Raw genomic sequence first — 16,698 nt, 5'->3', positions numbered from 1 at the left:
AGAAGGATAACCCTTTCACTACCACACATCCACATGCAGCCATTACAACATTAACTTTAGACACTTTAACCCTTTCACTACCACACTACAGACGGTTAACCCTTTCACTGCCAATGGACAAAGGGTTAACCCTTTCACTACCACACTACAGAAGGATAACCCTTTCACTACCACACTACAGAAGGTTAACCCTTTCACTGCCAATGGACAAAGGGTTAACCCTTTCACTACCACACTACAGAATGATAACCCTTTCACTACCACACTACAGAAGGTTAACCCTTTCACTGCCAATGGACAACGGGTTAACCCTTTCACTACCACACTACAGAAGGATAACCCTTTCACTGCCAATGGACAAAGGGTTAACCCTTTCACTACCACACTACAGAAGGATAACCCTTTCACTACCACACTACAGAAGGATAACCCTTTCACTGCCAATGGACAAAGGGTTAACCCTTTCACTACCACACTACAGAAGGATAACCCTTTCACTACCACACTACAGAAGGTTAACCCTTTCACTGCCAATGGACAAAGGGTTAACCCTTTCACTACCACACTACAGAAGGATAACCCTTTCACTACCACACTACAGAAGGTTAACCCTTTCACTGACAATGGACAAAGGGTTAACCCTTTCACTACCACACTACAGAAGGATAACCCTTTCACTACTACACTACCAAAGGGTAAACCCCTTTATTACCACACTACAGAAGGTTAACCCTTTCACTGCAACACGACAAAGGTCTAACCCTTTCACTGCCACACTACCAAAGGGTTAACCCCTTCATTACCACACTACAGAAGGTTAACCCTTTCACTGCCACACGACAAAGGTCTAACCCTTTCAATGCCACACTACAGAAGGTTAACCCTTTCACTACCACACTACAGAAGGTTAACCCTTTCACTGCGACAATACAGAAGGTTAACCCTCTCACTACCACACTAACACAGGGTTAACTCTTTCACTGTGACAATACAGAAGGTTAACCCTTTCACTACCACACTACAGAAGGTTAACCCTTTCACTGCGACAATACAGAAGGTTAACCCTTTCACTGCAACAATGCAGACGGTTAACCCTTTCACTACCACACTACAGAAGATTAACCCTTTCACTGCCACACGACAAAGGTCTAACCCTTTCACTGCCACACTACAGAAGGTTAACCCTCTCACTACCACACTACAGAAGGGTTAACCCTTTCACTGCGACAATACAGAATGTTAACCCTTTCACTGCCACACGACAACGGGCTAACCCTTTCACTGCGACAATACAGAAGGTTAACCCTTTCACTACCACACTACAGCAGGTTAACCATTTCACTGCAACAATACAGAAGGTTAACCCTTTCACTGCCACACGACAAATGGCTAACCCTTTCACTACCACACTACAGCAGGTCAACCCTTTCACTGCGACAATACATACGGTTAACCATTTCACTACCACACTACAGAAGGTTAACCCTTTCACTACCACTGTTAACCGTCTGTAGTGTGGTAGTGAAAGGTTAACCTTCTGTGGTGTGGTAGTAAAGGGTTAAACACTATATTTGTTGATCTATTTATTACTAAAGGATTTGCACTACCTCTCTACCTCATCATTGCATTTTAGCATTTTGTACTTTAGTTTTATATTTTGTATATTTTGTATAGTGTTTGGTCTTTTTTCTTTTAACTTTTTTCACTGTATGAAGCGCAATCCCAGGAGGCTCACATAGAGGACCAAGCATTTCACTGTAATGTACCTTTTTATATGTGACGAATAAAACAACACTTGAAACTCGAGCTTGAAAACTTGCTCCGACGCCTGAAGTTCCCCCAAGGGTTTGAATAATGTCCCGTCTCGACCTCAGATCCTGTTCAAGACGGCGTCGGGCGAGTGGCAGACCATCCAGCTCCAGGAGACGGTCTCCACCACCACCACGAACCCCGCCACGATCGCCACCACGACCTCGCCGTTGGTGGTCGGCACCAAGCGCATGCTGGCCGGCGGGCGCAGGGAGAGGACCCTGGCCAAGATCGCCCCGGCGGGGGGCCTGATCCCGCTGACCGCCGCGCACATCTCCACCACGCAGGGCGTGCAGACCATCAACATCAACGGGGTGCAGGTCCAGGGGGTCCCGGTCACCATCACCAACGCTGGGGGTGAGGCCTAACAAAAATAATAGTTGGTTTCAGGTTGGTTGTCAGTTTGGCCATGGGTAGGTAGGGAATTTTTTTTTTTTTTTTTTTTTTTTTTTATTCTTTCCCACGGCGACTATGGATAGGGAATTTCTTTATTTAATTAACCCTTTCACTGCCACACGACAGAAGGTTAGCCCTTTACTATCACACAACCGACGGCGATGCTCCATCATTAGCATCATTAGCTCCGCGGATGCGGAGCTAATGATGCTAATGATGGAGCATCGCCGTCGGTTGTGTGATAGTAAAGGGCTAACCTTCTGTATTGTCACAGTGAAAGGGTTAACCGGCTGTCGTGTGGCAGTGAAAGGGTTAAAATGTTCACAACAACATGGATGCATGTACTCTGCCAGCATGTTTAATATCCATAATACTAAATGTTTGACTAAGATTTCTATGAAACTTTATTCTTAAAAAAAAAAAAAATGATTTTTTTTTTTTTAATATATAATTTTTTTTTTAAACTCATAAAATATATTGGGTCGCACCTAAATCGGCAGGGTCGGTCGGCAACCTGAAACCAACCATTATTTTTGTTAGGCCTGAGGGTGTTTTACATGATAATATCAATAACGGGGGTGTGACGACCTCGCAACGATTTAGATTCGGTTACGATTCTTCAGGCAACGATTCAATGCATCATGAAATCTCTTCATTTGACCACGATTCGATTCGATACATTTTCTCATCAGTTAATTCCCCCAAAAAAATGTAATACACAAATGTGTCTGGGGGAACTGATTGACTCAGCATGAATGGACTATAGGTCAATAAAAACAATACAAAAAAAAAGTTTTTTTTATATTTCGGTTAGAATCGATTCTAACATTTTCAAATCTATGCAGTTGAGGGGCGGCTGGGTAGCACAGCGGACTAAGCGTCTTGTCTACCACCGCAGAGACACTGGTATCGAGTCCGGCTGTCAGCGGTGCCTCCGGCTTGGCCGGTCGTCATACTGGCACAATTGGCAGTGTCGGCGGGCGGGAAGCCGGTGGGGTGGTAATCTGGTCGTTGTAAACAGCGACTCCTACAGGTCGGTCAGGGCGCCTGCACAGCGAGGGAGGGAGGGAGGGAGATGGTGAGGGTAGTATGACCTCCCACACGTTACACTTCACCAATGAGAGTCCTCGCTGCCAGGTGAAAATAGGCCGCTGGCTGTCTCCTATGTATCGGAGGAAGCATGTGATGGACTTCAGGGCTCCCTAGACCGACCAGTGGGGGGCACATGCGCGCAACGACCAGGAAGGCGAGGGGGGAATTGGCATAACGACAAAAAAAATTTGAATGGGAGGAAAATACAGAAAAAATAGGAGGAGAAGAAGTGGACAAAAAAAATTGGGATTGATGCATTGTTACACCCCTAATTAATAATAATAAACTTTACTATAGTTGTGTGTATAGATGTGTCTCTGTGTGTATAGATGTCTCTCTGTGTATATAGATGTCTCTCTCTGTATATAGATGTCTCTGTGTGTATAGATGTCTCTCTGTGTGTATAGATGTCTCTCTTGTGTGTATAGATGTCTCTCTGTGTATATAGATGTCTCTCTGTGTGTATAGATGTCTCTCTGTGTATATAGATGTGTCTCTCTGTGTGTATAGATGTCTCTCTGTGTATATAGATGTCTCTCTGTATATAGATGTCTCTCTGTATATAGATGTCTCTCTGTGTATATAGATGTCTCTCTGTGTATATAGATGTCTCTCTATGTGTATAGATGTCTCTCGTCTCTCTGTGTATATAGATGTCTCTCTGTGTGTATAGATGTCTCTCTGTATATAGATGTCTCTCTGTGTGTATAGATGTCTCTCTGTGTGTATAGATGTCTCTCTGTGTATATAGATGTCTCTGTGTATATAGATGTCTCTCTGTGTATATAGATGTCTCTCTATGTGTATAGATGTCTCTCGTCTCTCTGTGTGTATAGATGTCTCTCTCTGTGTGTATAGATGTCTCTGTGTATATAGATCTCTCTGTGTATATAGATGTCTCTCTCTGTGTGTATAGATGTCTCTGTGTATATAGATGTCTCTGTGTATATAGATGTCTCTCTCTGTGTATATAGATGTCTCTCTCTCTCTCTGTGTATATAGATGTCTCTCTCTGTGTATAGATGTGTCTCTCTGTGTGTATAGAAGTCTCTGTGTATATAGAAGTCTCTCGTCTCTCTGTGTATATAGAAGTCTCTCTGTGTATAGAAGTCTCTCGTCTCTCTGTGTGTATAGAAGTCTCTCTGTGTATAGAAGTCTCTCGTCTCTCTGTGTGTATAGAAGTCTCTCGTCTCTCTGTGTGTATAGAAGTCTCTGTGTATAGAAGTCTCTCGTCTCTGTGTATATAGAAGTCTCTCGTCTCTCTGTGTGTATAGAAGTCTCTCGTCTCTCTGTGTGTATAGAAGTCTCTCTGTGTGTATAGAAGTCTCTCGTCTCTCTGTGTGTATAGAAGTCTCTCTGTGTATAGAAGTCTCTCGTCTCTCTGTGTGTATAGAAGTCTCTCTGTGTATAGAAGTCTCTCGTCTCTCTGTGTGTATAGAAGTCTCTCGTCTCTCTGTGTGTATAGAAGTCTCTGTGTATAGAAGTCTCGTCTCTGTGTATATAGAAGTCTCTCGTCTCTCTGTGTGTATAGAAGTCTCTCGTCTCTCTGTGTGTATAGAAGTCTCTCTGTGTGTATAGAAGTCTCTCGTCTCTCTGTGTGTATAGAAGTCTCTCTGTGTATATAAGTCTCTCGTCTCTCTGTGTGTATAGAAGTCTCTGTGTGTATAGAAGTCTCTCGTCTCTGTGTGTATAGAAGTCTCTCGTCTCTGTGTGTATAGAAGTCTCTCGTCTCTCTGTGTATAGAAGTCTCTCGTCTCTCTGTGTGTATAGAAGTCTCTCGTCTCTCTCTGTGTATAGAAGTCTCTCGTCTCTCTGTGTGTATAGAAGTCTCTCTGTGTATAGAAGTCTCTCGTCTCTCTGTGTGTATAGAAGTCTCTCGTCTCTCTGTGTGTATAGAAGTCTCTCTGTGTATAGAAGTCTCTCGTCTCTCTGTGTGTATAGAAGTCTCTCTGTGTATAGAAGTCTCTCGTCTCTCTGTGTGTATAGAAGTCTCTCTGTGTATAGAAGTCTCTCGTCTCTCTGTGTATAGAAGTCTCTCGTCTCTCTGTGTATAGAAGTCTCTCTGTGTATATAGAAGTCTCTCGTCTCTCTGTGTGTATAGAAGTCTCTCTGTGTATATAGAAGTCTCTCGTCTCTGTGTGTATAGAAGTCTGTGTGTATAGAAGTCTCTGTGTGTATAGAAGTCTCTCGTCTGTGTGTATAGAAGTCTCTGTGTATAGAAGTCTCTCTGTGTATATAGAAGTCTCTCGTCTCTGTGTGTATAGAAGTCTCTCTGTGTATATAGAAGTCTCTCGTCTCTCTGTGTGTATAGAAGTCTGTGTGTATAGAAGTCTCTCTGTGTGTATAGAAGTCTCTCGTCTCTGTGTGTATAGAAGTCTCTGTGTGTATAGAAGTCTCTCTGTGTGTATAGAAGTCTCTCTGTGTGTATAGAAGTCTCTCTATGTGTATAGAAGTCTCTCGTCTCTAGGGATGCCCCCCGGACCCCGGTTTTGAACGGGAACCGGTACTATATTAGAAAATACCGGAGTATTTATAAGCTCCGACGTCCTCGGTACTGCTATCGATACTCTAGAGAAATTATTATTATTATTATTATTATTATTTAAAAGTTGCGAACGATCCTCTCTCTGTCTCTGCACGAGAAGCGAGCCGCAGCCAGCGAGTCAATTATTACACACACTCCTCGCGAGTCGCTCGCTAGTGCTACACATAGACATACGGGTACTACATACGGGTACTCCTTAATGAAAGTTCTGTCCCCGACGCCCCGTGCTATAGCGCGCTGCACACAGACAGCAGCTCTGCATGCACTGAGTCGTGATCATGGCGGATAGAGCGAAGCGTTCTAAAGTATGGATATACTTTACAAGGGTCAATGCCGACAATGTACGTTGCCACAAGCGCAACAAAACATTTGCCAGTAAGGGTGGCAATACGAGCAACCTATCAAAACATTTGTTGGCAAAACATGATATTAGCGTGCAGAAATGCGCCGTATTCGACTGCCTTGCGCGCAGTGGTCCATCTGCATCCACGTCCACTGCAGCCGGTAAGCCAAGATACGGAGTTTCCTAGGCTAATAACGAATTATTACAAATAGGCTAATAAACAAAATAATTGTTTAGCTACAAATACTACAATCTAAAAACTTTTTATAGATCGTCAAGCTGAGGCGTCAGCCACCAATGTGTCCCAGGCCAGTGAGCCCAGGGCCACCACACATCCTCCCTCTACCTCCACCACCCAAAGTCCTTTCTCCCTAGCAGCTAGAGGAAGGATGACAGAGGATAGGGTGAACGAGTGTCACTGTTCTGTTAGCCTTTTGCATTTGTTGTTTATTATAAAAGTCTATAATTCAGAGTCAGACACATTTAAAACATTGTTGCTGCTGTTGCTGAAGAAATTATATTAATTTATTATATTTATTTATAAAGTTATATAAAAGAACATTGCTGCTGCTGTTGCTGAAGAAATTATATTTATTTATAATACTTATTTATAAAGTATTAAGTTGTATAAATAATAAAGCAATGTCGATTCTGTTCTTAATTAATTGTCTTTTTTTCTTGCAAAAAAAATAATCAAAAAGAACCGATAAGAGTATCGATAAAGTACCGAACCGTTAAGCAGTATCGATAAAAGTAGTAGTATCGATAAAATCCTAACGATACCCATCCCTACTCGTCTCTCTGTGTGTATAGAAGTCTCTCTGTGTATAGAAGTCTCTCGTCTCTCTGTGTATAGAAGTCTCTCGTCTCTCTGTGTGTATAGAAGTCTCTCTGTGTGTATAGAAGTCTCTCGTCTCTCTGTGTGTATAGAAGTCTCTCTGTGTGTATAGAAGTATCTCGTCTCTCTGTGTGTATAGAAGTCTCTCTGTGTATAGAAGTCTCTCGTCTCTCTGTGTGTATAGAAGTCTCTCGTCTCTCTGTGTGTATAGAAGTCTCTCTGTGTATAGAAGTCTCTCGTCTCTCTGTGTGTATAGAAGTCTCTCGTCTCTCTGTGTGTATAGAAGTCTCTCTGTGTATAGAAGTCTCTCGTCTCTCTGTGTATAGAAGTCTCTCGTCTCTCTGTGTATAGAAGTCTCTCGTCTCTCTGTGTGTATAGAAGTCTCTGTGTGTATAGAAGTCTCTCTGTGTGTATAGAAGTCTCTCGTCTCTCTGTGTGTATAGAAGTCTCTCGTCTCTCTGTGTGTATAGAAGTCTCTGTGTATATAGAAGTCTCTCGTCTCTCTGTGTGTATAGAAGTCTCTGTGTGTATAGAAGTCTCTCTGTGTGTATAGAAGTCTCTCGTCTCTCTGTGTGTATAGAAGTCTCTCTGTGTGTATAGAAGTCTCTCTGTGTGTATAGAAGTCTCTCGTCTCTCTGTGTGTATAGAAGTCTCTCTGTGTATAGAAGTCTCTCGTCTCTCTGTGTATAGAAGTCTCTCGTCTCTGTGTGTATAGAAGTCTCTCTGTGTATAGAAGTCTCTCGTCTCTCTGTGTGTATAGAAGTCTCTCGTCTCTCTGTGTATAGAAGTCTCTCGTCTCTCTGTGTATAGAAGTCTCTCGTCTCTCTGTGTGTATAGAAGTCTCTCGTCTCTCTGTGTGTATAGAAGTCTCTCTGTGTATAGAAGTCTCTCGTCTCTCTCTGTGTATAGAAGTCTCTCGTCTCTCTGTGTGTATAGAAGTCTCTCGTCTCTCTGTGTGTATAGAAGTCTCTCTGTGTATAGAAGTCTCTCGTCTCTCTCTGTGTATAGAAGTCTCTCTGAGAGGCTGTGTGTATAGAAGTGTCTCTGAGCGTGTGTGTGTATAGAAGTGTCTCTGAGCGTGTGTGTGTGTGTCTCCTGTGTCCGGCCGCAGGCCAGCAGCACCTGACGGTGCAGACGCTGCAGGGCGGGGGCCTCCAGCTGGCGGGGCCCCAGGGGGTCCAGGTGGAGCAGACCCTCACCCTGGAGCTGCCCAGCCAGCCCGGGGAGAAGAAGCGCCGCATGGCCTGCACCTGCCCCAACTGCAAGGACGCAGACAAGAGGCAAGTCCCCTGGACACTGGGTCCTTAGGCCTGACAAAATAAACTGTTTGGTTCCTGTTGGTCGTCAGTTAAAGGTCATGGGTAGGTAGGGCATTTATTTTCCCCACGGCGACTATGGATAGGGAATTTTTTTATTTAATTAAAATGTTCACGATAACATGGATGCATGTACTCTGCCAGCATGTTTAACACTTTAATCGCTGATGACGTGTTTAGACGTCATTCCTCGCCATGCTCATTCTGCCGAAGACGCCGTAACTCGTCTTTGATGTCAATATTTCAAAAATATTTCTCCTCCGGGGTCCTGAGATATACTGCTGATCTCCACTCAACTCTCTAGCGGTTCAAGAGCGCCATCTGGTGGCCGATCGGCAGATCGCCAACAGGAAGTGACTCGTCAAACAGGAAGTGCTCATCCATATTTCGTCCGGGCACTCGCGATCATTAGCCGGACTCTATCTCAACACACTGGATAATCAATCGCTCGCCCTAACTCAATAAACAACGTTATTTGGACGTATATAGTATTATACAACCTGGAAATGGTTCATCAGGATCAACATCCCATAATCGAAAACTGTCTACTCCAAGCTGATCGTCCAACGGCGCGAGGAAGATACGGTGAGTTTCAACGTTATTTTCTAACGTCTTCTATACTAACTGATCTGATGATCATATGACCCACACTAGATGAATGGTATAACGTTGCCCACGGAATTATAAACGCCCTCTCGCCCATCCGGTCAATATCAGATGATGCGTAGTAACTTCTAGAAGTACCTCCAGTTGAAATTTGGAGCTATAAATCAAGTTCTGGAGAAAGCTGCAGAAAACGATAAAAACATACTTATACTTTAGACCATATTTTAGTATGAATATGTGAATGAAAAAGTATATCGTTGCTACACCCTGAACAATGGATATAGGACATTGAATGGGCCATAATAATGGCGATGTAGCAATAGAATTTAAAAAGTTATAGCCCTGCAAAGAAGGGAAACTTCTCCATAGACAAATAGAGCTGGCTAGGGATGGTAAATTATGAATTTAACCATGGCGATCAAAGTGTTAATATCCATAATACTAAAGGTTAAAATTAGGGATGCTCGATATTGGATTTTTTACCTATACCGATATTGTCCAACTCTTAATTTCCGATACCGATATCAACCGATATCACATTTTAATGCCGATATCGGCCAATAATATCGGACATCATTTCTATAGAAATAAAAAAAAATTAAATCATTTAAAAAAAAATAAAAAACCCCGATACCGATATTTTCCGATGTAATGCCGATATCGGCCGATAATATCGGACATCCCTAGTTAAAATACAAAGACACTGTACTACAAAAGTACAATGTACAAAGGTAGTAGTATTAAAAATGCCACCCCTAAATACTACTCACTAAATATCCTGACGTCGGAGAGCTGTGCAAATATTGTGCAATACTTGCTTTTTATATATTCTCATTGTTGACATGGACTGCACTTTTTTACTAAGATTTAACTAAACTTTTTGTTTGTTGTTAAAAAAAGAAAAACATTTGTATTTTTTTTTAACTCAAAATAAATGTGGGTCGCACCTAAATCTGCAGGGTCAGTCGGCAACCGGAACCAGGATCCCTAGTGTAGACCTCCAGTGGATCCCTAGTGTAGACCTCCAGTGGATCCCTAGTGTAGACCTCCAGTGGATCCCTAGTGTAGACCTCCAGTGGATCCCTAGTGTAGACCTCCAGTGGATCCCTAGTGTAGACCTCCAGTGGATCCCTAGTGTAGACCTCCAGTGGATCCCTAGTGTAGACCTCCAGTGGATCCCTAGTGTAGACCTCCAGTGGATCCTTAGTGTAGACCTCCAGTGGATCCCTAGTGTAGACCTCCAGTGGATCCCTAGTGTAGACCTCCAGTGGATCCCTAGTGTAGACCTCCAGTGGATCCCTAGTGTAGACCTCCAGTGGATCCCTAGTGTAGACCTCCAGTGGATCCCTAGTGTAGACCTCCAGTGGATCCCTAGTGTAGACCTCCAGTGGATCCCTAGTGTAGACCTCCAGTGGATCCCTAGTGTAGACCTCCAGTGGATCCTTAGTGTAGACCTCCAGTGGATCCTTAGTGTAGACCTCCAGTGGATCCTTAGTGTAGACCTGCAGTGGATCCCTAGTGTAGACCTCCAGTGGATCCCTAATGTAGACCTCCAGTGGATCCCTAATCCCTTTCACTGCCACACGACAGCCGGTTAACCCTTTCACTGTGGCAATACAGAAGGTTAGCCCTTTACTATCACACAACCGACGGCGATGCTCCATCATTAGCTCCGCGGATGCTTTTTGTGTGATAGTAAAGGGCTTAACCTTCTGTCGTGTGGCAGTGAAAGGGTTAATCCCTTGCAGGGTCAATATGATTCTGACATGTGACCTATTTTCATAGCAGATTTCATGATATGTATATATAAAAAGTGATATTATGGTGAGATTACATTGATATTTACCCTTCATACCTGTAGATATGTGGGTCTAACTGTGTGTGTCTCTCTGGTTGTGTGTGTGTCTGGTTGTGTCTCTCTGGTTGTGTGTGTGTCTCTGGTTGTGTGTGTGTGTGTCTCTGGTTGTGTCTCTGGTTGTGTGTGTGTGTGTGTCTCTGGTTGTGTCTCTCTGGTTGTATGTGTGTGTGTCTCTGGTTGTGTGTCTCTGGTTGTGTGTGTGTGTGTGTCTCTGGTTGTGTCTCTCTGGTTGTGTGTGTGTGTGTGTGTGTGTGTGTCTCTGGTTGTGTCTCTCTGGTTGTGTGTGTGTGTGTGTGTGTGTCTCTGGTTGTGTCTCTCTCTGGTTGTGTGTGTGTGTGTGTGTGCCTCCCTCTGGTGGTGCCCCCCCCCCCCCCCCCCCGCAGGCCCGGTGAGGTGGGGAAGAGGAAGCACATCTGCCACATCGCCGGCTGTGAGAAGACGTTCCGGAAGACGTCTCTGCTGCGGGCGCACGTGCGGCTGCACACCGGGGAGCGCCCCTTCGTCTGCAACTGGGTGTTCTGTGGCAAGAGGTTCACCCGCAGTGACGAGCTGCAGAGACACGCCCGCACACACACAGGTACACACACACACACACACACACAGGTACACACTCGGAGAGACACAGTGCAGAGACACGCCCGCACACACACAGGTACACACACACACACACAGGTACACACTCAGAGAGACACACACACAGTGTAGAGACACGCCCGCACACACACAGGTACACACACACACACACACACACACAGGTACACACTCAGAGAGACACAGTGCAGAGACACGCCCGCACACACACAGGTACACACACACACACACAGGTACACACTCAGAGAGACACACACACAGTGTAGAGACACGCCCGCACACACACAGGTACACACACAGGTACACACTCAGAGAGACACACACAGGTACACACACACACACACACAGGTACACACTCAGAGAGACACAGGTACACACTCAGAGAGACACACACACAGGTACACACTCAGAGAGACACACACACACACAGTGCAGAGACACGCCCGCACACACACAGGTACACACTCAGAGAGACACACACAGGTACACACACACAGGTACACACTCAGAGACACACACACAGTGTAGAGACACGCCCGCACACACACAGGTACACACTCAGAGAGACACACACAGGTACACACACACAGTGCAGAGACACGCCCGCACACACACAGGTACACACTCAGAGAGACACACACAGGTACACACACACAGTGCAGAGACACGCCCGCACACACACAGGTACACACTCAGAGAGACACACACAGGTACACACTCAGAGAGACACACACAGGTACACACACACAGTGCAGAGACACGCCCGCCAGGGTTTCCGTTAGAAAAAATTGTTGCCGGTCTCCGTGACCTGCAAGATTTCAATCTACCGGACAAATGAGATTAATTCCGGTCATAGTTTATTGAGCTTTAAAACAATTGATAGGCAGGCTATATAAAGAATGTCATCCTCAAGGCATGTAGATTTATTTATTTACTAGGCTACTTTTGCGTATACAGTCATTAATATATTCCAAATAAAATAAGTCCCTCGATACTCCGTGCTGCTGCTGACTTGAAATAAAATAGACCGCGTATGTGGGCAGTCGGTCTGACACTAAACAGCAGTCTGTTATAATCACATTTTTATGAGCTAACGAATTCCGTTATATTGGACATTTGTATTAATTATATCAAGCGAAGAACTGAGAAATTTTGCAGAGAGAGACGGCAACATTATCGTGGGTTTGCGTGATGTATATCTCCACCTCCCAACGACTTGGTGCTGGTCATAATGTCCGGTGAAAACAACTCCCTCCAAGCACAACTTGACCACCCGAACCGTACCAAAACAGGCCAAAATTAAATAGCCCATGCGACGAACGATTCATTACATTCGTTTCATCGTTGCTCCACCAAGCAGCCGGTCCAACAATGAAAGCTGTTATCAGCGCGAGCCGGCCGCAGTTAGTTTGCAAGAAGCATCCAGCTGCAGACCCGCAGAGCAGCTTTCCAGGTCTGGGGACCGCACTGTGCCAGCAAAGCTGGTGGGTTCTGTGGGTCTGCAGCTGCATGCCTTCCGCAAATCCAGCAGCAAGCTCTCGCTGAGCGAAGCAACGACAACAAACGCAATGATTGTTTCGTTCATCGCATAGGCCACCCAACTCCAGCCCATCCAAATACAATTCAAATAATCAAACTGTGCCCAGAGGGAACTATTTTCACCGGACACTATGACCGGAGAGATTAAATATGTCGGACTTCAACAGATTTTGCCGGTCAAATACCGGTAATTACCGGCTAACGGAAACGCTGACGCCCGCACACACACAGGTACACACACACAGTGCAGAGACACGCCCGCACACACACAGGTACACACTCAGAGAGACACACACACAGTGTAGAGACACGCCCGCACACACACAGGTACACACTCAGAGAGACACACACAGGTACACACTCAGAGAGACACACACACAGGTACACACTCAGAGAGACACACACAGGTACACACTCAGAGAGACACACACACAGGTACACACTCAGAGAGACACACACACAGGTACACACTCCGAGAGACACACACACAGTGCAGAGACACGCCCGCACACACACAGGTACACACTCAGAGACACACACACAGGTACACACTCAGAGACACACACACACAGTGTAGAGACATGCCCGCACACACACAGGTACACACAACCAGACACACACAGTGTAGAGACACGCCCGCACACACACGGGTACACACACACACACACACACGGGTACACACACACACACACACACGGGTACACACACACACACAGGGCTAGATCCACAAAGAATGGAATATGTTAATAAAACTTTCATTCAATCAATCTGCACAGTGATTGATTGAATGAACATTTTATTAACAGATTGCAGAATGGGTACAATACAGTACGGCTCAATACACACAATTGTTAAGGGGATGCAGACCAGAGAAAGACTTTAGTCTTGTTTACACCAGGGTCCTCCATTTTCAATTCATAATGAATTGTAAATAAGGGGGTGCAGCTTGCTCCGTGCAATCCATTCTTTGTGGATCTAGCCCACAGTGTAGAGGCACGCGGGGCCTTTAATATTCACGCCGCCAGGACACAGAATAATAAGAATAATAAACAAGTTCTAAACCTATCAAAGACGGGTAGCATCATTTTCGGTTCAAACCATACTCTCAGTATGAACCCAGTCAGAGTATGGGATCCACACTCTTGGTGAAGGTCCATGTGGACTGAAAGGTTAGTCTTCATCCAATAATTGTCTCCCATCGCAAGAACAGTGTGTGGGAATTCTTTAATTTCTATATAGCACCTTTAACAGCAGAGGGCGCTGATGGCCCCCTCAGTGCCAGTGCTTTATCCAATGTAGGATAGGACTTATTTGCGAGTGCTTAAAATATATCAAATGTAATGGCAATAGATCTAAATAACACGGTGATCGTCAATGAGTTGCTTCCAGTCAACATGCACAAAACGGATAATTTTGTCATACATACATTTCCGTTTATACCGTGATGAATATGAATATATTTCTAGAGCGTTCCGTCTCATCTCAATAAACTCCAGCAAATCGAGCTTCAATGTATTTCGTTAGATATTTCAAATAAAAGCTAGATTATCGATATTATATCTGTCATCATGGGCGAACAGAAGCGGGGTCTGAAAAATCGCTTCTCCGTACTTTGGTCGGTGCGAACCTCACACACACACACACACGCTCTGATGCCGGTGAGAGGAACATCTGATTAACCCAAGATTCGTAACATAAAGTCCTTACCTCACATCTGATGTCCTGCAAAAAGATTAATCCAATTCCTGATTGCCATTCCAAATATTGATCGCGTTTATTGATCCAACGTTATATATCCAAAACACATAATCCACGCTGCTCCGAGTGTCCCCAGTCCATGTGTTATAACGATACTGCATGCCCGAGAAGGAAAACCTGGACCGCACTTCTTAGATTGATGCACAGCTCCAGCCAGAAGGATTCCAATGATGTGCAATACCATCCGGGAGAGACGTTAGGCGGCGGTATTTGCCCTTTGCGAGCTCAGACCCATTCCCAATGATAACGTCAGGCTGGATGGATGAAAAATGTATGGATATAGCCAATAAAAGAAATATCAATTAAAACCCGAGATATCTCTGGTCTTGGCGCCTAGAGCATGGCGAGTTAACCCGAGAAATCTCGGGGGGTTGGCCCCCAAAGGGTTTTAAGAAAAAGCAATAAACAAAAAGCTGTCTGTGATATGCAATAAAACCAAGTCCTTTGTGCCCCCCCCCCCCTCCCAGGAGACAAACGCTTCGAGTGCAACCAGTGTCAGAAGCGCTTCATGAGGAGCGACCACCTGACCAAGCATTACAAGACACACATCAACACCAAGAACCTGTGAGGCTGAGGCTGCTGCCGCGTGCCGCGCCCCCGTACGCAGACCACGCCTTCCTGAACTTAACCCACCCAGGGGGGGGGGGGCTGGCTGTGGGAGAGGATACTAAGGGGGTGTCCCCTTGTCCCATAATGGGAAAACTCCAAAAGAAAAGGCCCCACCCTACCCCCCTCCTACCCCCCCTCCTCCCAGACGCTGTGTAGTGGCCTGTTGTTGTACATATACCGACCCTTCCTCCGTGGATCCTGAACTGTTTCAGCACATTTGTTAATATTAATAATAGTTTTTGTAACTGTTGCTTCCTCGACGGATGGCTAGCTATCCCCCCCCCCCCCACCTTAGATAAAACACGCAGGATGGCGAGACGGGCGGGGGGAGGGGGGGGGGGGGGGCGGACTAGGAGGCGTCGCCTGAAGACGGGCGGTGAAGAAGCTGAAGCTTGGACCCCCGGCGACGCCGTGCCAATAACGCAGAGTCCGGTGTCCAGACAGTCTCGTCTGACCCTCGCCTACACAGGACTCCAGGCGCCCTCCCTCACTCCCCCCCCCCCCCAGCCCTCTCTGTCCACTTCCTGTTCTCCTTGGTTTTTACTTTAATTTTTTTAAATATTTTGTTGTTGTTGTGGAACATTTAGGGGGCGAGGTTTGTCCGTCGATCATCGCGGGGGCAAACATGATGAATTGAAAGCCCCCCCCGTTTAGAGCTCCGTGTAAATCCTTCTCTTTTTACCTCACCGGAACGGTATCCCGTCATTTCGTTTTGCCATCGATTCAGCCGTTGCACATTATACAACATTATTTTGAGTCTCTTGGACCGATTTTTTTTTCTTCTTTTTTTTTTTAATCCTGTATATCAAAGGCGTTGAGGACCATTTACATGGGGGCGGGGGAAACTCCCCTCCAGCATCAGACTCTAGAAAGCTCTAGACTAGGTTACAGTAGTTGTTTCGTCTATATGCATACCACCATACATATATATATATATATATATATATATATGTTAACTCACACATACAGTACTTAACTGCAGGGCGGGATATGTCGATGTTTTTATACCTTTCAGTGGAAAGCAGACGCTTCAACAATCGCAGTAACAATGTTATCTTGGCTGCTGGGGACGGCCATGGTCGTTCCAATATTCCACTATTCTAAATGACGAGGCGTCGTGACTATAGCCAATAGACCTGTCTCAAACCCTGCCCCTTTTCTTGATCCTCCAATCACAACTGTCGCTTACCTCGGACAAACTTGGTTTGTCCGAGGTAAGCGACAGTTGTGATTGGAGGATCAAGAAAAGAGGGCAGGGTTTGAGACAGGTCCATTAGTTTTGTTTGTGTCGACCGCACAGATTCAGCCGCTGAGTTTTCTTTTTCCTCTTCTCTCCTACGTTCAATAAATTTGAACAGATTGGATTTGTTTTCCTTATTTATTTGACCAATGAATGGA

The 16,698-nt window shown here is 45.2% G+C and overlaps 1 protein-coding gene across 1 annotated transcript in view; it reads left to right on the top strand.

Moving 5' to 3' along the window:
- Positions 1-16,388, top strand: part of sp2 (sp2 transcription factor) — a 56,680-nt gene extending 40,292 nt beyond the window's left edge. Inside the window, exons 6-9 of the mRNA XM_084318184.1 lie at positions 1,875-2,166; positions 8,135-8,303; positions 11,187-11,380; positions 15,159-16,388. Of these exons, the coding sequence (XP_084174310.1) occupies positions 1,875-2,166; positions 8,135-8,303; positions 11,187-11,380; positions 15,159-15,259 (756 nt within the window). The 3' untranslated portion in view covers positions 15,260-16,388. The remainder of the gene's footprint in view (positions 1-1,874; positions 2,167-8,134; positions 8,304-11,186; positions 11,381-15,158) is intronic.
- Positions 16,389-16,698: the final 310 nt, after the last annotated feature.

Source organism: Notolepis coatsorum (assembly GCF_963971535.1).
Source record: "Notolepis coatsorum genome assembly, chromosome: 7".
Taxonomy (NCBI): domain Eukaryota; kingdom Metazoa; phylum Chordata; class Actinopteri; order Aulopiformes; family Paralepididae; genus Notolepis; species Notolepis coatsorum.
This window is presented reverse-complemented; position numbering and strand designations above follow the sequence as displayed.